The following is a 21,948-nucleotide window of genomic DNA, read 5'->3' as shown; positions in this document are numbered from 1 at the left end:
TTCGTGTCAATCATAAACGCGGACATGTTCGGTCTTTCTCTCACGTTAAGCCTTTCGCTCAGTTCGTTCGTTCGCACGCTCTCATTTTCCCGAGTTAGGCGACAAAATTTCATTCTCGTAATTTTTTTTACAATTGTTTGTTTTACTGTTTTGCAGACTTCATGCGACGAACCATAGAATATGCGGATGCTGCTTGCTCAGACAACGTGCTTCAATACGATACAGGAGTGAGACAAAACCTACATACGTATAGTGCACGGAATTTGTGTGAAGGTAAGAGAAAATAAATCAAAAGAAAATAATAGAAAGAGAAAATAAAAGAAAAGGAAAAAATAAGAAAAATTGGAACATAGCGGATAGTGTGTGAACAGCGTATTCTATTTTACTCTACGCGGCTTCCAAAGGTATCGTATAGTTTTATTTCATTGTGCTCTTAGCGAGAATACGAAGCGTTGACCCTTTCAGGACGAGAATGTTAAAATATCAGAGGTGCAAAGGAAAAATAGAAGTTTTCTCGATTTTGTCAATTTCGATGGAATATTTTCAAATTTTTTAGAGGTACTTTTAAATGTTTGCAACAAACGGATTCAAACAAGATGAAACATCGAGGTAGTAGAAAATACTTACTACAAATGTATGAGTTGTCCAATCTCGAGTATAATATAATAAATTAATTAAATATAATAAATTATGACATGTGTAATATTATAAGAATATTATAGGCTAATTACGCATTCTTCGTAAATTTATAACAAAAATAGAAAAGGTGGAAGTTTCTTTATCTCTTTATATAATGCCTTGAATAGATTTATGTCATGGCATTTCGTAACGAGGAAGCTATCGATATATTTACATTGACAACTATAATTTGTTTACATTATAATGAGTAAGATGTCTTAAAACGAGCTTAAAAACCTACCTACGGCGCTATTTAGTATTACTAAAATATACGAATTAAAGAATGTTATTTAATCTTTTTGCTTACGTGATCTTGTACTGCGAATTACATATTGCAATAAATTATCGTTTCGACAACCGTTTTCATAAAATATAAGAAAGTTATATCTATATATCTATATTTATGTTTCCATCATTTTGAAAATATATTAGGGCTATCATATTATTTACAAAAATACTAAAAACTTCATCCATCATCCGCTTCCATTTTTCTCGTAAATTACATTTACAAGAATATCGTTGGCAACTAACAGCGTAAACACATTATATATAATTACTAGATAATTATTCCATTGCAAAAGTGTGTCATCCTGAATGGGTCACAGACAGTACACCGTCGGGCAGGTAGATAATGTTCGCGATGGAAACTACTCGATCGACACAGTGTCTTTTTGTAAAATTTCTTAAAACGCTACAGAATGGAATATTGTTTCACTGGTTGGAATTACGATGTCTCTGGAATGTTTGTTGCGGTATCTAAGAGTAGTGTGCGATGGGTAGTGCTGCTTCGCAGGCACCTGTGCTCATGCGTTGTTTAATAACAAGTGATGCGTGTGTAAATTTCGTGTAGTGGCAGTGGAAAGAGATAGTATAGGCCGGCCAGAAGTCAAACCAACATTAACACAAAAGAAAAAAAAGAAAGAGAACTACAAGTGACGCTTGTCTGTTACACATCGTGCTTGCTGCCGAAAATAAAATAAAGTGGAGAAATTAAAAAGAAAAGAAAAAGGAATAGAAGGTAAATCTTTTGTCTAATCGCTGATCATCTTGTATGTGGGACAACGTTGTTATACAGAAAGATTCATGTGAGTGTGTAACTTGAATGTGTAACAGTAACAAGTAAAAACAGCCAATTGCATTCTAACTAACGTTGCAAATATATACTGCTGCCAGTAAATATCTATTTACAAACGAGTAATATAATACAGTCTACTGATGTAGAAACTATGAAATATATACAGACACGAAAATTATTATTTCTCTAAATTTCCAATACACTGAAATGGAATATCTGCGGCGATTTGAACGTATTTCATAATATTCAAAGCATCGTATACTATATAATTTTCATTGAAAATGTATAATACTCGATTCATTGAAATCGAATATCTATCGACTTCAATGATCTCGTGATAATTTATTTCGCAGTTTCTCGAATGATATAACAGGCTCATGAAAAAGAACATAAATGAAACGTTAAACAGAAAAATGTGGTGGAAACGATGGATCCGTTACCAAATACAAACGAAATACATGAATTGAAGCGTAAATCAAATTTTACTTACATCGAAACTGCGATTAGCAGAGCGAAGCTCAAAACGAGAAGCTTTTGGTGGTGGACGTGGTTTGGTGAAGCGGGTCAAAGATTTATATACTAATTTAGGTGAATATATTTAAGGGAATAGGAAGAATAGAATAATGAAGGGATACGGCGCGTGGAAAGCATAGCGGCATAAGCAGAACAATTTTACTGCTATTATTCGATCAAGTAAAGCTTCATGCATCTGAAAGAATAATAAAATATAATCATTACGTAAAGACCGTATCGTATGATTGATCACGCACGTGCTTTCTTTTCTCTCAATATCTTTTGGTCTACGATACGTGGTATCGATTCTATTAGTCAGCGCAAGTGAGCTTTAAACATGAGATGAATCTTTTATTTAGTAATTAAGATGATCTTCAAGCTTGTAGCAGAATGTTTCATGAAGAATTTGGTATCCGTTCAGAATTGCCACATTCCTTTCATTTAATTAATTCCCAACTAGTGTCAATGGATCGTAGATGACTCGTAACGAAGTTAATTTCGGACAATTCCATTTTTAAATTATGTTTCCTATCTTATACGATAGAGATTTTGCATTCATCGTATTATGTAACATTAAGATATTAAATTAATTCAATTAAGATTACATATTAAATTAATATTACATACGTCAGAATTATTCGTTAATCGATTGAATTAAACAATTACCTAAAAATTAATCTAATGTCGTATGTAATAATATAAATTAAAAATGAATAATCTATTGCGTTATGGTCACCTATGACCCAATAACACTAGTTGAAGATTAAGATTCTACTACAGATAAAATTATCTTTAGAAATCCTACATCTCCTTCATTGACCGTATTCAACATACTTGAAGTGAAATAGAAACGTAAAAATAAATGTAAACGCAGGCTCAGAAAATTAGCTCTGCAAGGAACTCCTGAGGACAGTTTAAGATTTAAGAAAAGTGCAAAAAAGAATTGAAAAAAGTAGAATTGGAATGTCGATGTGGTGTCGACTGTCCGGACACTGAAATCTTTGCGTCGAAGAAATGAGAAGTAAATAATATTAATGATGCTGTCCATTCGTGAGTCGAATGGCAAATTGTACGAATGTATATCCCATGCACTGAGAACTCGTTGCTTCAAACCTTTTATGTCACGAATATCCTGCGCGCGGACGGCTTTTCTTTCGTCCCTCCTCTCTGCAATCAGAAAACCCATTCGTTTCTTTCGTGGGAACTCTGGGAAAAGGAGATCAGTACGAAGAGCAAAACACTCGAAGAAAAAAGAAAAACACACAGGGATATTATGGCACATGGCAAAAGAATCATTTTTATTTGATACTTGAAATGTACAATACATGACGTACAAAAAAGTGTGACGAAGGAAATCTTTTTGTTATTGAATTATATACAAAAAGAAAAAAAATTGAATAAAACGCATGCTTACTCGAGCTTATGTATATATGTAGTCGTGAAGCCGCGGACTATATACAAATATTAAAAACGTAAGAAAAATGTACACTCATAAAGTGTATAGGCAGCCACGCAAGCACACACCAAAACGTAAGATGTTTAATGTATTAAGTAGAAAAAGACGATCTGCAACATCGTTTTGTAACATTGCATTGTTCGTGGTATATGAATATTTTTATGTCTCTTTTTTTTTTCATATTTCAAACCTCACACCGTATTCTCCACTTACCCATGAAATGGACCTCCATTTTGTGGATCATATCTACTCGTTCCGTAACTCGTCCCTCCGTTTCAACCTGTGAAGAATTATTCTTAGTATGTTTCCGGTTCGAATTTTATATAAATCTTATAATAATCGTATATAAATTATCTTCTAGAAAACCTATGATATATAGCCTACGATATATAGCAGATATATCGATAATATAATACAAATAGATAGTAACTAAAAATTGAAGCAAAAGATAAAAAATTCCTATGGAAAGAAAACTCGACTTTTTGATCATTCTACTTCATATTTCTAACCTTGCTCGAATCCTCGAATTTAAGAAAATACTACGACTCAAGATTGAAACTCGAAATTGAATACCAGAAATAAAATTCGAAAATAATATGTATTAATTAATAATTCTTTTCATCCAAATATTTTTCCCAAATTTCAATAAGTTTTTTAAAACAGACAAATGCGATTGGATGAAGAATAGCTCGAAGCACATAGCAGGGTTAGAAAGAAGTAGAAAATCAATCCTTACTTCCGTAGCTTCTGTAACCTCCCAAGCACGCGGCCGGAAGTCCTCCGGAGCGAAATGCGTGAGCACTTCCTCCACGGTAACGTGTTGCAGTTCGATCATCCTCATAAAAGCACGGAAGCCAACGGTAGCGGCCACTACACTTTCGTCGGTGGTCGTTTCCTCCGTGAGAACCTGCGTGATCAATGGACCATGACCTTCTCGTTCCACTAATTGAACCAGCGCATTCTGAGCCTCGGGGGTTTTCAACGCAGGGAAATTGTCCGTCCTGTACAGACTCTCGTTTATCTCGTTCACGGAGACACCTTGGCGCACCAAGAAGCCGATAGTAGCCAATTCTCGAAGAGGAGCTTCGCCAGGTCCAAATTCTTTCGCATGCAGCATCTCCATAATTTCCTCCACCTCTCTCGCGATATTCTCTCTTTGTCTTTCTACGATTTCCTCGATGGTCACTTCTTCTTTCACCTTTATCTTGTCTTTCTTCTTCTTTTTCGGTTTTTCCTCCGTGATTACTTCTCTGGGCTTCTCTTCGAATATTTCTTCTTCGGTTACCACTGTTTTCTTTGCTTTTCGTTGTTTGGCCTCGATACGTTTCATCTCTTGGACACCAGTTTCAGTGTGCACCTCTGTCACAGAGACGGTTTGCAAGGTCTCCGACGTGATTTTAGCGCGATCGACCACCGATTCCACTGTGAAATCTTGCGCTATGTCTTCCGTGGCCACTTCCGAGACGACGACTACACCTTCGCGCTCCTCCACCACCCGTTTTGCACGTTCCTCAGGCTTTGGTACCATTTCGCGCGCCTTCTGATCGTCGATCTTCTTCAGCGACGCGGTTGCTTCCGTCACTAGCGGCTCTTGGATCGGCACCACTTTCTTTGCTCGTGTTATCTATGAAATGGAATGTTAACGTTTAATGTATGAGCTTTAAGTGAACGAATAAAGAATGTTGTAGAGATTGGTTTTATGGTTTGGAATTTTATAAAATAAATTTAGCCTTTACTAACATCTTAGTTGACTATGGAGCACAATAATTAATGGTAACTGTTAATATTATTTATAGTGATATAATGCATTTAATAGCGATATTATGTAATTCTAATCGTCATTTGATATATTCTCGGATTTAATTTACAGATCTTTTTTATCTGAATTAAGATTGTACTTGCTAAATTATTAAAATTTAAGTGCAATGCCATTAGGCGTAAATTGTTTAAAAATTTTCTATACCATCTAACATAATTGTATATATATTTAATTGTTGTATTTACCTCTGTTGGTTGTTCTTCAATAATCTCTGTAGTTTCGAGTACCTGAGTCTCTTCAACGTCGACAATTTTCCTAAATATAAAATTTTCATTATAATTATATCTCTTTATATAGAAAACCTTTTATTATTAACGTTTATATTTAACTACTAATTCTACTGACTTTTCCTCTGGCTGTTCTTTAGGAACCAGCTTCTCTTTGCGCACTTCCTTCTTGTCTATCTTCACACGTTCAGTCTTCACCTTCTCCTTCGTCTCTTTAGCCTTCTTCAACTCTGGCTTCTTCTTTTTCGGTTTCTCCTTAGGTTTGACTTCAGTCACCTGTTCTTCGACCACCTCTTCTTCGTCGAAGAATGTTGTCTTACCCGTTATATCTGAAGGAAGAATTCGATATTCCATTTTTAATTAATTATATACAAATTTTAATGTAATTATTTTTTAATTGACGGTATAAAATTATCATTAACTTTATATTTTCATGCACTGCCTTCTTTAAAATTCCTCATAAATTTTCCTTCAATTTTCTCACGATATTTTATTTATTTAATTATTAAAATTAATTACTTAAATGACATATAAGTTTTTAATATTTAAACGCAAATAGCATGTATATAGTTTGGTAGATTAAACAAAAATGGTACCTGTTACGCGTAGTTTAGCTTTCGTCGTTGCCAAACCTATCTCACTGGTAGCTTTGCATACATAAGTGGCATCGTCTTCTTCGGTCGCGTGTTTAATCGTTAGCGATGTCTTTTTCTCTTCATCGGAGATACGAACTTTCACGTTCTGGGTATTGGAGACCAACTTGTCATTCTTGTACCATACAACGTCTAAAAATGAAAAAATAATGAAATCGAATTGATAAAATGTGTACAAATTAATATTCTATCGAATCAATTTGTAAATTTATATTTATTTTTAGCTGCAACAATAACATTAAAAAATAGCGAATTTTTATTTATTCCACTTTACAATGTATTTGCCATTATCTTATGTAATTCTCTTCAATCTTAATAGTAACGTTTTAATTTTAAACGATTTGTACAATTTGTGAACTGATCTGACACAAGCGTGTAAAATTTAACAACAATTAAACGATTGCAATTTTATAGATTTTTAAAAATATATTTCTTCGTATTGGTATACGAGCAATTCTGAACTCAAATTGATCAACTCTGTTTCTTAAAAATTTCTCAATTTTAGTATCAAAGCAACTAGTATTTCCTGTTTCAAAAACAGATTGTCCTTGATGATAATCTTCTGCATGGCTCATATAATAATTATTTGTGATAATTATTAAAAGTTGTAAAATACCTGGAGCAGGATTGCCAGAGTATATGCATTCAAACACCGCGGTTTCACCTTCCCTCGCATAAACGTCGGTTATCTCTTGGATGAATCGTGGTACAGATTGCGTGGCTAAAACCAGGACACGTAAATTGTGATAACTATCCAATAAGAAAAAGAGAAAAGTCTATAAAACAAAAATCTTGAATAAACAGTTTACCTGATCTCTTGATTGGTGATTGTGCGACTAGCGTGACCCCGATGTCAGTAATCTGGTTAGCCGAACGAGAAAAGAACAAAACACTCGTACACAAAGAAAATCCATGCGAAACAACAATTTTATAAAAAGCATAAGAAATAATTAATCTTATTATACAAGGCGATTCGTGCAACTCGAACGAGTCATATCTCTTTGTTGATCAAAATTCGAGGAAAATATTAGAAGAAAAAGAAGATATTAAAGTTTCGATATTAAAGATAAAACATCTTTTAACTTCGAAGTTTTAAACTGATCAATTTCGGACCGTGTTATCTTAATATATTTTTACGTAGAAATTTTTTATACAAACGATTGTATTTGTACAAAAAAATGTATATCTTCCCAAAAAAGTAGTGCAAATCTCTTGAAATGATTCATCTTTTTCCTCGAATATTTTCTTCTAACTTTAGTCAAAAACGGATTATTGACTTGTTTCAACTGTTACGTAAATCATCCTGTACCTATATTGTTAGTAATTCGATCAACAAGAATACCTGACATGGTGCCTCTTTCATCCTCACTATGATGTTCACTGCATGAAACCTCGGACGTCGACATGTTTCCAGCTAATCCAAGGTTTCCACTGCATTGGCTCTCCAGCAACAAAAATTCTTGCAACTCCTCTTGACTATCTGCTGTATGCAATTGTTGAAAAGCTTCCAAATCAATTTCTCTCGGTTCCAAAGGATACATCTTTGGATCCATCATCAAGTTGCCAAAACGACGTTCCTTCGACCACCTTGCCACTGGAATTCTAGATTTCGGATAAGTATGATATTTCCTCGCGTGGTCATATTCCAACGTAGTTTCCATCATCTTTCCAGCGCCATAATGCTCGGTAGCGAATTTATTTTGCCCACTTCCGGTCGAAGCTTCGCTGTTCTCCTCGATAGGCGACAGATAGACGCCAGTTTCTGGGACGGTCAAATGTTCAGAGTGAACGTGGCTTCTTTTCTCAGTTCTCGGAGGTGGAAACTCGTCGAAGTCCAACACAATCTTCTTTTTCCTTTGCGTTCTTAATGATTCCATTTTAGACTCGTCTTTCTCTACCGATATCTTATCGATGTTCTGCGTGGTTTTATTTACTGTTTCGTCATTACTAGTCGTATCAAAAGCATGCGTCTCTTCTTTCAATTTAACACTTTTGCTCAGTTTTACCGCAACTAATTTATCGGCAGATTTTATTGGTTTTGATTTTTCCAATCTTGTAGGCGAAGGAGAGTTCGATTTACCTGTTGCTTTCCTCAGCTTCTCGCTCGACGTGGATTCGTTGATCTTTGAACACTTTGCTCGAACCGGAGACGGAGATCTAGCTTTCACGGTCGTCACGATCGTTCCCCTTATTGGCGAGGTCGACTTTTCCAACGTCAAAGGCTTCGACAATTTCACCTTCTGCATATTAGAAGATTTACTCGTGCTACTTCCATCTCGTCTACTTTTCATTGAAACAGTCGTCGAAAGCGATTTCGTCTCCGCGCTCCTTTTCGTCACGGTTTTCTCCTCCGAACTCTCCGATTTCTTTTTTTTCACCACTTTACTTAACCTTTCACCTTTCATTTTCTTATCCATACTTTTTTGTTCGTATCTAATCTCGTATTTGTCATTAGATTTAGATTCAGAACTATTTTCGACATTTTGATCCAAGATCGTTCCTTTCTGAGTAATATTCATCTCCCAAGAATATTTTGTGCTAGTAATCTCTTGTTCGATCTCTGTGGAGTCGGAGAATCTTCTGGACAAGAAGAATCCTTTCGGAGAAGAATCTTCCTCCTCGAAACACCTCTTACCTTCGTCGTCGATGTTCATCAGAGTTCTTGTGGAAGAGAATTCGCTGATCATCGTCGAGCTATCTCTCTGAGAACCTTCGTCCCTAATGGCACGATCGTCCAGACTATCCGTCGAAAAGCTGCACTCCGCTTCACTCAGCATGCAATCGATCGTCTGTGACTGACGACTCTTACCTCTCAGAGCTTCTTGCATCTCCTCCATTTCGGCCACCCATGATGGTTTCCTGTACTCCTTTGTTCCGAGGATTCCTAACGAATCGAGGGATTATTAGCGATGTATTCGCATTTTCGACCCTTTCAGTCCCATCTTCCAAGCGACGTGATAATATTCTTTTTAAGCCTTTGCATTTTAGATCAAAGCATTCTTTTCCGCTTCTTGGCTTTCGAATCGTTTCGTGAAATTGTTTGGAACCTTTTTAATTGGAAAATCTGAACGCGAGAATTTTGAGAAGCGCGCGTTGCAATTCGTAATTTTCAGAAGTTTGAAAATTTCGACATTTAGAAATTTAGAGATTTGACAATTTAGACATTTAGAAGTTTAAAAGATTTGGTGATTTAGAAATTCGTAAGTTTAGAGATTTCAGGACTTCGCTGTCAACTTTTTGAAAGTACATACTTTTTTGTTCTCTGCAATCGTAAAATTTGCAAATTTACAAAATCCTAAATTAGGAATCTTATGATCATTTTCACATAAAAATTCGAGAGCCAATGGATGGAACTCAAAGGGTCCGAGTAGCTGGCAGAACGCTAAATGAAAGAATATAAAAAAAGTGTATAAAAGTGATAGGATGTGCGTGTTCAGTGTGAGTTTTGAGACATAATATTTATGAGGGAGATATAGGGAGAGCATTGGGAGATTTTCGCTGATGGATCCAATCGAAGAAGAGCGTAGCTGAAAAGAACTCGTATCAAGCAGATTAGCGAAGCTTCTACAACTTTCGAAAATTGCTTCTTCGTTCGGCATGAACGAATCGTTACCTTCTACAGACAGGTACGTCATCGTGGTCGATACGCCGAGTGGATTGTGTACCTCGAACACAATCTCACCCGTGTCGTCGGGATATGTTTCGGCTATCGTCAGTATCGATGTGCCATCGTCGAACTCCTCGATTTGGAATTCTTCGGACGGCATGATCTCCTGGCCTTGCTTGTACCATTTTCCTTCTGGTTTCGGTTTTCCCTTGACCTTCACTTCCAGTCTATGAAAAATGGAATATAATAAAAATTGATAAAAATGACTGAAAATAGCTAGATTAGATTTAATAAAATTCTTAGCTTTATCCATAAGAAACTATCGATAGTATTAGTACAATTATTAGGTATATTATACGTTATAATATACATATATTAGATATCTTGGATAAATTAAATTAACTATTAGTGTTTAGTCGAAAGAATCAACTTTGTCTGACTCGAAAGTAACATTCTACTTGTTGGGTTGGTAACTAAGTGATTACGGATTTTGTTATTACATTTAATGATAAAATTCGCAATCACTTAGTTGCCGACCCAATAGACATAGCGTAAAATACAGCTGGATTTCTTTGATTCTCAAGTACAGATATAAAAATTGTAACGATTTTGTTTTAGTAAAAATATATACGGTTATTTTCCATGGGTTCACATTCGCGTGAAAGTTTCCTAATTGTACGTAACATCATCTTCTTACCTGGTTAACTCTCCGACTTTGGTAGGAATTAACTGAGGAAGTTTCTTTATTATCTCCGGCGCAGATTCCTCTGTGTCCGTGTCGAACAAGGGAGTTTCCTAAAAAGAAGAAAGAATTAAATTGAAAAATTATACGTATTTATAGAGAAATCGAAGTTTGTGCAAAGGTAATTTCCCTGTAGCTACCTTGGGAGATAAGAGATCCTCTTCCGAACCACTCTGCCCTGTAGTAAGAGACGTCGCAACGATCGAGGATGCAATCTCCGAATCTGGTACGTACTCGTATGCTGCGAAGGGAGAAATATTATTATAAAAACGGGGTTATGGTTTTCTATTTCATAAAACATTTCATCTTGATTTTTCATATTCTTGTAATACTATCTATAATGTCAAATTTAAATAGTACTATTCTTATTAATTTATATCATTTCTTTTTATATCATTATATTTGATATTATTTTACAATCTGCCGTGAAAAATTTTCTCACCACACGTTTCGTACCAAATTTAAATAAATGCCATTTGTTCGATCGTAACAATTCAATATACAATAAAATCTCATCACCCATAATATTTATTATTTGATACATTAACTATTATCAGATTCTTTCAAACTGTTACTTTTACTATTACCATTAAGTTTATACTCCTACGTATTATTTTGTCTTTACAAAACTGTCTCATAAATTTCCCCTAAATTTTCTCAAAATCTTATCATCTCGAATTTAATCATCTCTATTATTATCTACAAACAGTAATAATTAAATACACGATAAAATTCGTTACCTTCCACTATAAGCGACGTCATGCAAACGGCCTCGCCAACAGGATTCACGGCACGACAAGTGTATTCTCCGGCATCTTCAGGGAATACTTCGGTTATGGCCAAGCTGCACACACCTTCCGTATCTTGAATAATAGTAATCTCCTTGCCCTCTTTGATAGGTTTGTTGTCGTGGTACCATTCCACTTTAGGCGTAGGTTTCCCTTGGACGATGCACGTCAGGTTTGCGCTTTCACCGTCCATGACCCTGACCGGTGACAATCGTTTAACAAACGTCGGTGAAACAAGCTCAACGGTTTCTTCCCACGGTGTCTCTAACATATTTATCGTCGCCGTGCAGGTGACTGATCCGCCAACGTTTTCGGCGCGACAGGTGTACGTGCCCGCGAACTCGGGCTTGATCTCCTTGATCATGAGGATCGATCTGTTCTCTTGCGTCACAATCCTTACCTGTGGCGTGGACTGCAATAGAAATTCACAAATTATTTCGTTCGTGATTCTCAAGAGTCTCTGGGATTGTTAATTTCCAGTGTAGATATTTTAAATCTTTAAACACAAATTAAATTTTGACGAGGATATTTTAGAATTCTAAATGCAAATTGTCCTTTATTCGGTGACTTTTAATGGCTTCTGTTCGATTTTCCATGCAAACATTTTTCTGAGGATTCCAAGTGCAAACTGTTTTTCATTTGTGATTTTCAAACGTTCTTGTCGTGGTTAACTTTAAGTGCAAACGTTTGGAATTCTTGATAGAAATCATCGTTTATTTGTAATTTTTTAGAATTTTTGTTATGACTAGTTTCCTGCGTATGTATTCTGGAATTTTTGGTACAAGCGTCTCGTTATTTAGTGAGAGATGTATTTAGCTGTTATTAAAATTCTGAGAATGCTACGAAAGCCTTGAACAGAAGTCCAAAGATGTGGGAAATGTATTTGAAAATATAAGCAGAGAAGCAAGTGTGTAAATGTTAAAAAATACAAACGCAGAAAGATATAAGGAGAAACAGAAAAATGGATAAATACGAAAGTAGAAAGCTGAAGTACCTCCAGAGGACGAGTTTCGTGGAACCACTGGAAGGAGGCTGTCGGATAGGATTCAACACGTGTTTCCATGATCACGACCTCTCCTTCGGCGACAATTTGTGGTTGTAGCGGCTCGATAAACCTCGGAGCTTTCACTTCGTCTGTCTTGTCCTCGCGTTCTTTCACCGTAACAGAGCCCGAACTTCTCGCCTCTCCAACAGGATTTTGAACTCTAACCTCGTATTTCCCGCCATCTTTCTTCGTCACCTCAGGAATATATAATTCAGTGGTAGTTTCATAAATATTTATCACCCGTTTGTCAGATGGGACAATTTCAGTTCCATTGCGGAACCATTTCACTTTTGGCGTTGGTTTGCTCTCGAAATCGGCTGACAAAGTTAGAGGTTTTCCAAGTTCGGCTACCAAGGCTGGTAAAGGCCTGGTGATCTTTGGTGCTCTTAGGACTTCCGGTTTAGTGACCTTCACCGCGGTGCCGATCACCAAATTAGCTCTGCATTCGGCTCGACCGAATTTATTCACAGCTCGAACGCGATAAATCGTCTCGTCCTCTTTCACTGGCTCCAATATATGCAATTTTGCTTCACCGGTTTCAGGATTGAAGGTGATTTCTCTACCCTTTTGAGGTTTCAGTTCTTGCTCTCCGCGATACCATTTTACTTCCGGCACCGGTGTTCCAGTGACCACACATTCGAGTAGAGCTGGTTTGTGCTCTTCCACCATGAGAGGCTTAATGGGTGTTGCGAAGTGTGGCGCTACGCCTTCTTCCTCTTTTTCTGTGAAATAGAACGTCGTATGAGTTTATGGTAATTGTAAAGTGGAACGATCACGCGACGATACTGTAAAACTTCATGCAAAATACATTTGCATAATAGGGTAGATTGTACGCAACGAGCATAGAATTTTAATTTCGTTAAAATACTCGGATGTATAGAATTATAATTATCATTATTTTTATTAATAATTGAAATATTCAAGAATAATTATTAATAAAAATAATGGCTTTTTTTGAACGTAAAGCGAGCAGGCTTGCCGATCGCGAAAATTAAATAAACAAGCAAACACTAAAATTTATAAAACTTAAAATACAAACTTTTAAAAATTTCTATATACATTATTATAGGTTATATGTGATTTATAAAAAATTGCTTCCCTTTTAATTAAATGTATCTACGTTACCCTATAGAATAAGGAAAACACACAGTAACAAGAAAGAAACACACGTAAAAAGCATCGTTCACACGCTTGCCAAGAAATTTCATAAATCCATAGAGTCGTAAGCCATTTGTAAAAACTCGTCAATTTCATAAGCCATAAAAAATCGAACGAAAACGATTACACAGACGTCACAACACACAGATCTAGTACCGAATATCACGAGATTCACGGTGGACGTGGCTACTCCAGCGGGATTTGACGCTCTGCAAGAATACATGCCGGCATCCTCTTCCTTCACCTTAGTTATCTCCAACGAGGCCGTCGTTTCGTAGATGGTCATTATATACTTCTCACTGGCGTGAAGCTCCTGCTCGTTTCTGTACCAGGTAATTTCGGGGAATGGACTGCCGAACACTGTACATGTGAATTCTGCGGTTGTTTCTGGTTGCGCGATAACGGGTTGTAGCTTCTGAATAAACCTCGGAGCGATCTTTTTGTCTTTGTCCGTGATGGATATTTCAACTTGCGTACGCTGCTTGCGTCTGCTCTTACGATCCTCCACTTTTTCTTCTTTGATCTTTGTTTCGACCTCGACTACATCTTTCGTGACCACATCTTTAACTCTTTCCTCCACTTTAACCTCTTCTACGGTAACAGTTTCATCGATCACTTCTGCCTTTTCTATAGGAACAGGTACAGGTACCTCTTCTGGTTTCTTTTTAGGTTTCCTCCATGGTATTTTAGCCACTGTTTCTTCCTTCTCTTCTATCTCTTTTGGTTTCTCTAATTTCACTGGTTTCAATTCTGGTATTTTTTCTTCCTTAGGTTTCTCTTCGGGTTTCTCCTTCTTGATAGGTTTCAGAGTTACCTGTTCAGGTACTTCCTTTTCCTGTGGCTTCTTGGGTATTGGTCTAAGACGAACCTCATCTTTCTCTTCTACTACTTCTACCTTTTCTTTCTTGACTGGTTTAAGAACCACCTCTTCTACTTTTTCTATGAATTCTTCGTGTTTCTCGACTGGTTTCAATTCGACTACTTCCTTCTCTTCTTCCGGTTTCTTTGGTCGTCGTTTCTTTATCCTAGAGACTTCTGTTTCAACAATCTCTTCGATTACTGTATCTTCTTTGCGTACCACTTCAGGTTTAATCTCTTCAATTTCGACTTTTTCTTCGACGACTTCTTTTACCATTTCTTTCTTCGGTGTCCTCCACGGAATTACAGGCGCTTCTACAGGTTTATGTTCTTCGATCTCTTTAACCATCACCTGGGTTATCTCTTTAGCTTCCACTTTCTGTTCCACGACCGTTGTTTCCTCCGAGACCACTTTCTCTTGATCGATCGGTACGACTGTGACTTCTTCTCGGAAATCGACGACCTTCTTCGCCTTTTTGCCAACGCGCCATGGTAATATGGACTCAGGTTTTTCCTCTTCTTTAGGTTTCTCTTCGACTTTTTCAGAGACCGGCTTCGGAACCGGTTTTAATTTCACTTCCTCCGGTTTCTCCTCTTCTGGTTTCTCGATAGGTTTTCCTGGTTTCAGTTTAACTTCTGGCTTCTTTTCTTCTTCCGGCTTCTTCTTTTCTATAGGTTTCAAAGTAACATCTTCTGGTTTCTCCTCATCCTTCGGAAGACGCTTGACGGGCTTTAAAGTAACTTCTTCAGGCTTCTCCTCTTCTGGTTTCTCCAGGAACTTGACAGGTTTCAATTTAACTTCAGGTTTCTCCTCCTTCGGTTTCTCCTTCTTTATTGGTTTTAGAGTCACTTCTTCCTTCTCTTCCTCTTCTTTAGGAAGACGTTTAACTGGCTTCAATGTTATCTCTTCAGGCTTTTCTTCTTCTGGTTTCTTTAAATGCTTGACAGGTTTCAATTTAACTTCAGGTTTTTCCTCCTCTGGTTTCTCTTTCTTAATTGGTTTCAGAGTAACTTCTTCCTTCTCCACTTCTTCCTTAGGAAGAAGCTTGACAGGTTTCAATGTCACTTCTTCTGGCTTCTCTTCTACTTCCTTAGGAAGTCGCTTAACAGGTTTTAACGTAACTTCTGGTTTCTCCTCCTCTGGTTTTTCTTTCTTAATTGGTTTCAAAGTAACTTCTTCCTTTTCCTCTTCTTCCTTGGGAAGCCGCTTGACAGGTTTCAATGTCACTTCTTCCGGTTTTTCTTCCTCTTGCTTGGGAAGTCGCCTAACAGGTTTTAACGTAACTTCTGGTTTCTCCTCCTCTGGTTTTTCTTTTTTAATTGGTTTCAAAGTAACTTCTTCCTTCTCCACTTCCTCCTTGGGAAGATGTTTAACTGGCTTCAATGATACCTCTTCAGGCTTTTCTTCCTCTGGTTTCTTCAAAGGCTTGACAGGTTTCAATTTAACTTCTGGTTTTTCTTCTTCCGGTTTCTCTTTCTTAATTGGTTTCAAAATAACTTCTTCCTTCTCCACCTCTTCCGTAGGAAGACGCTTGACAGGTTTCAATGTCACTTCTTCCGGTTTTTCCTCCTCTTGCTTGGGAAGTCGCCTAACAGGTTTTAACGTAATTTCTGGTTTTTCTTCTTCAGGTTTCTCTTTCTTAATTGGTTTCAAAGTAACTTCTTCCTCCTCTACCTCATCTTTGGGAAGACGCTTGACAGGTTTCAATGTCACTTCTTCCGGTTTTTCCTCTACTTCCTTGGGAAGTCGCTTAACAGGTTTTAACGTAACTTCTGGTTTTTCTTCTTCTGGTTTCTCTTTCTTAATTGGTTTCAAAGTAACTTCTTCCTTCTCTACCTCTTCCTTAGGAAGACGCTTGACAGGTTTTAATGTCACTTCCTCAGGCTTTTCCCCTACTTCCTTGGGAAGTCTCCTAACAGGTTTTAACGTAACTTCTGGTTTTTCTTCTTCGGGTTTCTCTTTCTTAATTGGTTTCAAAGTAACTTCTTCCTTCTCCACCTCTTCCTTAGGAAGACGCTTCACAGGTTTTAACGTTACTTCTTCAGGCTTCTCTTCCACTTCTTTGGGAAGTCGCCTAACAGGTTTTAACGTAACTTCTGGTTTCTCCTCCTCTGGTTTTTCTTTCTTAATTGGTTTCAAAGTAACTTCTTCCTTTTCCTCTTCTTCCTTGGGAAGCCGCTTGACAGGTTTCAATGTCACTTCTTCCGGTTTTTCTTCCTCTTGCTTGGGAAGTCGCCTAACAGGTTTTAACGTAACTTCTGNGCTTTTCTTCTTCTGGTTTCTCTCTCTTAATTGGTTTCAAAGTAACTTGTTCCTTTTCCACTTCTTCCTTAGGAAGACGCTTGACAGGTTTTAATGTCACCTCTTCAGGCTTCTCCTCTACTTCCTTGGGAAGTCGCCTAACAGGTTTTAATGTAACTTCTGCTTTTTCTTCCTCTGGTTTCTCTTTCTTAATTGGTTTCAAAGTAACTTCTTCCTTCTCTACTTCTTCCTTAGGAAGACGCTTGACTGGTTTTAACGTTACTTCTTCAGGCTTTTCCTCTACTTCCTTGGGAAGTCTCTTAACAGGTTTTAACGTAACTTCTGGTTTTTCTTCTTCTGGTTTCTCTCTCTTAATTGGTTTCAAAGTAACTTCTTCCTTTTCCACTTCTTCTTTGGGAAGACGCTTGACAGGTTTCAATGTCACTTCTTCCGGTTTTTCCTCCTCCTGCTTGGGAAGTCGCCTAACAGGTTTTAACGTAACTTCTGCTTTTTCTTCCTCTGGTTTCTCCTTCTTTATTGGTTTTAGAGTCACTTGTTCCTTCTCTTCCTCTTCTTTAGGAAGACGTTTAACTGGCTTCAATGTTATCTCTTCAGGCTTTTCTTCTTCTGGTTTCTTTAAATGTTTGACAGGTTTCAATTTAATTTCAGGTTTTTCCTCTTCTGGTTTCTCTTTCTTAATTGGTTTCAGAGTAACTTCTTCCTTCTCCACTTCTTCCTTAGGAAGACGCTTGACAGGTTTCAATGTCACTTCTTCCGGTTTTTCCTCTACTTCCTTGGGAAGTCGCCTAACAGGTTTTAACGTAACTTCTGGTTTTTCTTCTTCCGGTTTCTCTCTCTTAATTGGTTTCAAAGTAATTTCTTCCTTCTCCACCTCTTCCTTAGGAAGACGTTTCACAGGTTTTAACGTCACTTCTTCAGGCTTCTCTTCCACTTCTTTGGGAAGTCGCCTAACAGGTTTTAACGTAACTTCTGNGTTTTTCTTCTTCCGGTTTCTCTCTCTTAATTGGTTTCAAAGTAATTTCTTCCTTCTCCACCTCTTCTTTAGGAAGACGCTTCACAGGTTTTAACGTTACTTCTTCAGGCTTCTCTTCCACTTCTTTGGGAAGTCGCCTAACAGGTTTTAACGTAACTTCTGGTTTCTTCTCCTCTGGTTTTTCTTTCTTAATTGGTTTCAAAGTAACTTCTTCCTTTTCCTCTTCTTCCTTGGGAAGACGCTTGACAGGTTTCAATGTCATTTCTTCTGGTTTCTCCTCCTCTGCTACTATTTTCTTAGCTGGTTTCTTTGCAGGTTGCCATTGCAATTCAGTCCTCTTTTCCAAAACTTCTCCATTCTCTACTGCTTTAGGCTTCTCCACTGGTTTGAGCGTTATTTCTTCAGGTGTTTCTTTCTCTTTGGGAATTTTCTGAATTGGTTTCAACGTTACTTCCTCTGTTCCTACCTTTTCTTCTGGCTTCCTCTCTTTCCTCGTAGGTTTTAATACAACAGCTGTAAAGTCTTCAATTTCGGCCTCTTTTATTTCCTTCGTAACGTCTTCACTTTCTTGAGGCTTCTTCCCTCGTTTAACCGGTTTTAAAGCCACCGACTTAAAGTCGCCGATGCTTTCTTCCTCTTTCTTGACTACCTTTTCATCTATAATCTTCTTCTCTTCAGTTACTTTCTCTGAAATCTTCTCTTCCTCCTTGTCGATTATTTTTTCTTCAGGAACTACCGGTTTCTTGGGTTTCACTTTTCTATGCCATGTCGTTTCTTCAGTTTCTTTGATTTCTTCTTCTTTCGGTTTCAGCGGTTTTACCTGCACTTCTTCTTTTGGGGCTTCAGGTTTAAGTTTTTCAAGTGGTTTCAGTTCTGGTTTCTCTCGTTTATCCTCTTCCGGTTTCGGTTTTTGGAATGGCTTCAATTTGATCTCTTCTTTCGGCTTTTCTTCGGGCTTTCGTTTCGGAATGGGTTTTAGTTGCACTTCCTCCTTCTTTTCTTCTTCAAGTGGAATGCGTTTGACAGGCTTCAGCGTCACTTCTTCCGGTTTCTCCTGTTCTTCTGGTACACGTTCACGTCTGGTAGGCTTCAATACAACTGATCTTATATCTTCAACCTGTTCTTCTTTCCTTTCTGGTATCTTCCGTGGAACCTTCTTGTCTCGAAGCCATGGGACCTTTTCCAATTTCTCTTTTTCTTCCTCTGGTTTCTCTTCAGGTTGAACTTGTGGATGAAGTTTCTGCGGAACTTCCGGCTTCTCTTCCTTCAGTTTCTTTCCTCGTACCCATGGAACAGGTACTTCTTCTTCAGGCTGAACTTTCTGCGGAACTTCCGGCTTCTCTTCCTTCAGCTTCTTTCCTCGTACCCATGGAACAGGCACTTCTTCTTCAGGCTGAACTTTTTGCGGAACTTCCGGCTTCTCTTCCTTCGGCTTCTTCCCTCGTATCCATGGCACCGGCACTTCTTCTTTTGCCTGTTTTTCAGTCGTCTTTTCAGTCTTTTCGACGTCGAGAAGAGTAGTATCCTCTTCTTCGTGATAAGGAATCTTTTCTGTAGGTTTCTTTTTACCTCTGGCCCAAGGAACTGGCACTTCTTTCAGTTTTTCCTCAGACTCGATGTCTTTCTTCACATCCAAGATCGTTTTATCTTCTTCTTCCTGGTATGGCGCTTTTTCTTTTGGTTTCCTTTCTTTTCTCCAAGTTTTTACCTTTTCTGTTTTCTCTTCCTCGACTTTCTCTTCTTTGTCGATCTTTAATAGCTTTGTATCTTCTTCTTCGACGAATTGTGTCTTATCTGTCACCTTCTGCAAATCTACTTTGTCTATAGTTTCCTTCTTAATTTCTCTCTTCTCCGTTTTCGTCGGTTTCAACGTGACTTCTTCCAGACTTTCTCTACGAATTTCTTTTTGCTCAACTTTAGTCTTCTTCAAAGTTATTTTCTCCTCAGTCCAAGGTTTAGTTTCCGGTTTCTTTTCAACTTCTTCTATCCTCTTGACCTGTTTATCAACTTTGACCGTAGTTTCTGTGTCTTTGGAGACTTGAAGAAGGGTTGTGTCTTCCTCTTCAGTGAGCACGTCTTTTCTTTCAAGCTTTTTAGATACTTCTTTTACTTCCTTCTTGGGAATTGGTTTCAAATCCACTGCTTCAAGACTTGGTTTCTCAATTTCTCCCTTTTCTGGTCTGGAAGGTTTTAATTCTACTGTCTCTATTTGTTCTTTGGGTATTTCTTTCTTGTCAGGTTTAGTTCTCTTCAAAGTTATTTTCTCATCAGTCCAAGGTTTAAGTTGCTCAACCTTCTCCGTTGAAATCGACTCTTTTCTGAGTTTCTTCACTCGAGTGTCTTTGGTAACATCAAGCAACGTTGTGTCTTCCTGTTCTACGTAATCAGTCTTGTGTACGACTTCTTTCACTGTCTTCTCTGTGATTTCTTTCGCGACTGATTTAAGATCCACTGTTTCCAGACTTTCTTTTCGTACCGCAGATTTTATAATCTTTGATGGTTTCAACTCTACCGTTTCTATAGTTTCCTTTTCAACCTCTTTCTTCACAGGTTTCGCTTTCTTCAACGTCACCTTCTCTTCGGTCCAAGGTTTAGGCCCTTCTGGCTTCTCTTCTATCTTCTCTTTCCTCAATTTCTTCAGTTCTTCAGTCTTCGATACGTCTAATAAAGAAGTGTCTTCCTGTTCAAGGTATTCAGTCTTTTCAGTGATTTTCTCAGTGACTTTTTCAGTCACTGTCGTTGGAATAGGCTTCAAGTCCACCTTCTCCACACTCGGCTTTCGAATCGGAAGTTTCTCCACCTTGGATGGCTTCAGTTCCACAGTCTCTATAGTTTCTTTCTCAACTTCTTTTCTTATAGGTTTAGATTTCTTCAAGGTGATCTTTTCTTCCGTCCATGGCTTCGCCTGTTCTACCTTCTCTTCAATCTTCTCCTTCTTTATTTTTCTGACCTCTTCGGTTCTGGACACGTCCAACATGGACGTATCTTCCTGTTCAAGGTAATCAGTTTTCGAAATAATTTCTTCAGTAACTTTCTCAGTCACAGTTGTTGGAACAGATTTCAGATCTACTTTTTCCAAGGTAGGTTTCTCAATATCCTTCTTGACGATCCGCGAAGGTTTCAGTTCCACAGTTTCTATAGTCTCTCTAGGAATCTCTTTCCTGTCAGGTTTTGCTTTCTTCAATGTAACCTTCTCTTCGGTCCAAGGTTTAGTCTCTTCTTTTCTCTTTTGAACAGTCTCGTCCACTTTCTTCGTGGTTTTAATAAATCTAGAGTCCTCTTCTTCTACATAAGTCTCTGCTGTAGTCTCTTCCAGCCGAGCAATCTTCTCTTCAGTCCTCACATCCTTCGTTACTTCTTTCGTAACATGTTTCAAGTCAACAGCTTCCAGGCTAGCTCTTCTAATTTCTTTTTTCTCGATTTTCGCTGGTTTTAATTCAACTTCCTCCAATTTTTCTTTCGGTGTTTCGCGAGGTATCTGTGGAGTTTTCTTTAATACTATAGCTTCTTCGGTCCAAGGCTTAACTTGGGACTCTGTCCCTTGTAATTTGTCCAAAGATGTGTCACGAGATTTCGGTTTCACTTTTCGCCATGGCGTCACGTCGCCAAGTCGAGGTCGATGATGAACTCGTCCCTTTCTCCAAGGTAACGATTCATCCCCTGGTTGTAAGGGTATTTCGAGTGGCAATCCATTCTCGTCTAAAGGTAACGGTTCAAGGACAATGTCCTTGCCCGTACCAAGACCTATCGATGGTTTCACGCCGGTTTTCGCGCCTGGTCCCGTTTCTGCAGGAACTTCGTAATACGCTCCTTTTCTCTCTGCAATGGTACACGTGCCAGAGTAATTTTAAATCTCGTTTCAGGATGACATCGTTGAATCATCGCTCACACGGAAGGAAGCTCCGAATCATGCTAAAAACAAGCTGGCAACTGGTACGTGGGATGATATATGTTTTAGGTGAGTAGTAACGAAATTAGTGCATGCTCAACTATGATAGTACTTTGGTAGCTGTAGAATAATTTATGTTTGTATTCCATTGCTATTGTTATTGTTATTTAGTAGGTGTTTGACATCAGTAGAGTGAAATTCTAT

At 37.8% G+C, this 21,948-nt stretch overlaps 1 protein-coding gene and 1 long non-coding RNA gene across 4 annotated transcripts in view; one reads left to right on the top strand and one right to left on the bottom strand.

Annotated features, from left to right (window-relative positions):
• Positions 1–21,948, bottom strand: part of LOC122569054 (titin) — a 229,553-nt gene that overhangs the window by 42,624 nt on the left and 164,981 nt on the right. Inside the window, 16 exon segments of the mRNA XM_043729518.1 lie at positions 3,380–3,433; positions 3,936–4,002; positions 4,459–5,346; positions 5,727–5,796; positions 5,887–6,097; positions 6,365–6,553; positions 7,038–7,142; positions 9,231–9,305; positions 10,035–10,255; positions 10,726–10,823; positions 10,911–11,011; positions 11,511–11,970; positions 12,553–13,325; positions 13,918–16,833; positions 16,877–17,855; positions 17,857–21,674. Coding sequence (XP_043585453.1) covers positions 3,380–3,433; positions 3,936–4,002; positions 4,459–5,346; positions 5,727–5,796; positions 5,887–6,097; positions 6,365–6,553; positions 7,038–7,142; positions 9,231–9,305; positions 10,035–10,255; positions 10,726–10,823; positions 10,911–11,011; positions 11,511–11,970; positions 12,553–13,325; positions 13,918–16,833; positions 16,877–17,855; positions 17,857–21,674 — 11,025 coding nt within the window.
• The window catches only part of LOC122569055, a 66,293-nt gene that overhangs the window by 39,473 nt on the left and 4,872 nt on the right, over positions 1–21,948 (top strand). For 2 of the 3 annotated variants that reach the window (XR_006317310.1, XR_006317308.1), the window contains exons 1-2: positions 1,135–1,696; positions 21,719–21,813. This is a non-coding gene — a long non-coding RNA (uncharacterized LOC122569055). Of the gene's footprint in view, positions 1–156; positions 274–1,134; positions 1,697–21,718; positions 21,814–21,948 lie in introns of those variants that run through there. The other variant, XR_006317309.1, reaches the window with a different exon arrangement.

This window comes from Bombus pyrosoma, linkage group LG7 (assembly GCF_014825855.1).
Source record: "Bombus pyrosoma isolate SC7728 linkage group LG7, ASM1482585v1, whole genome shotgun sequence".
NCBI lineage: Eukaryota > Metazoa > Arthropoda > Insecta > Hymenoptera > Apidae > Bombus > Bombus pyrosoma.
This window is presented reverse-complemented; position numbering and strand designations above follow the sequence as displayed.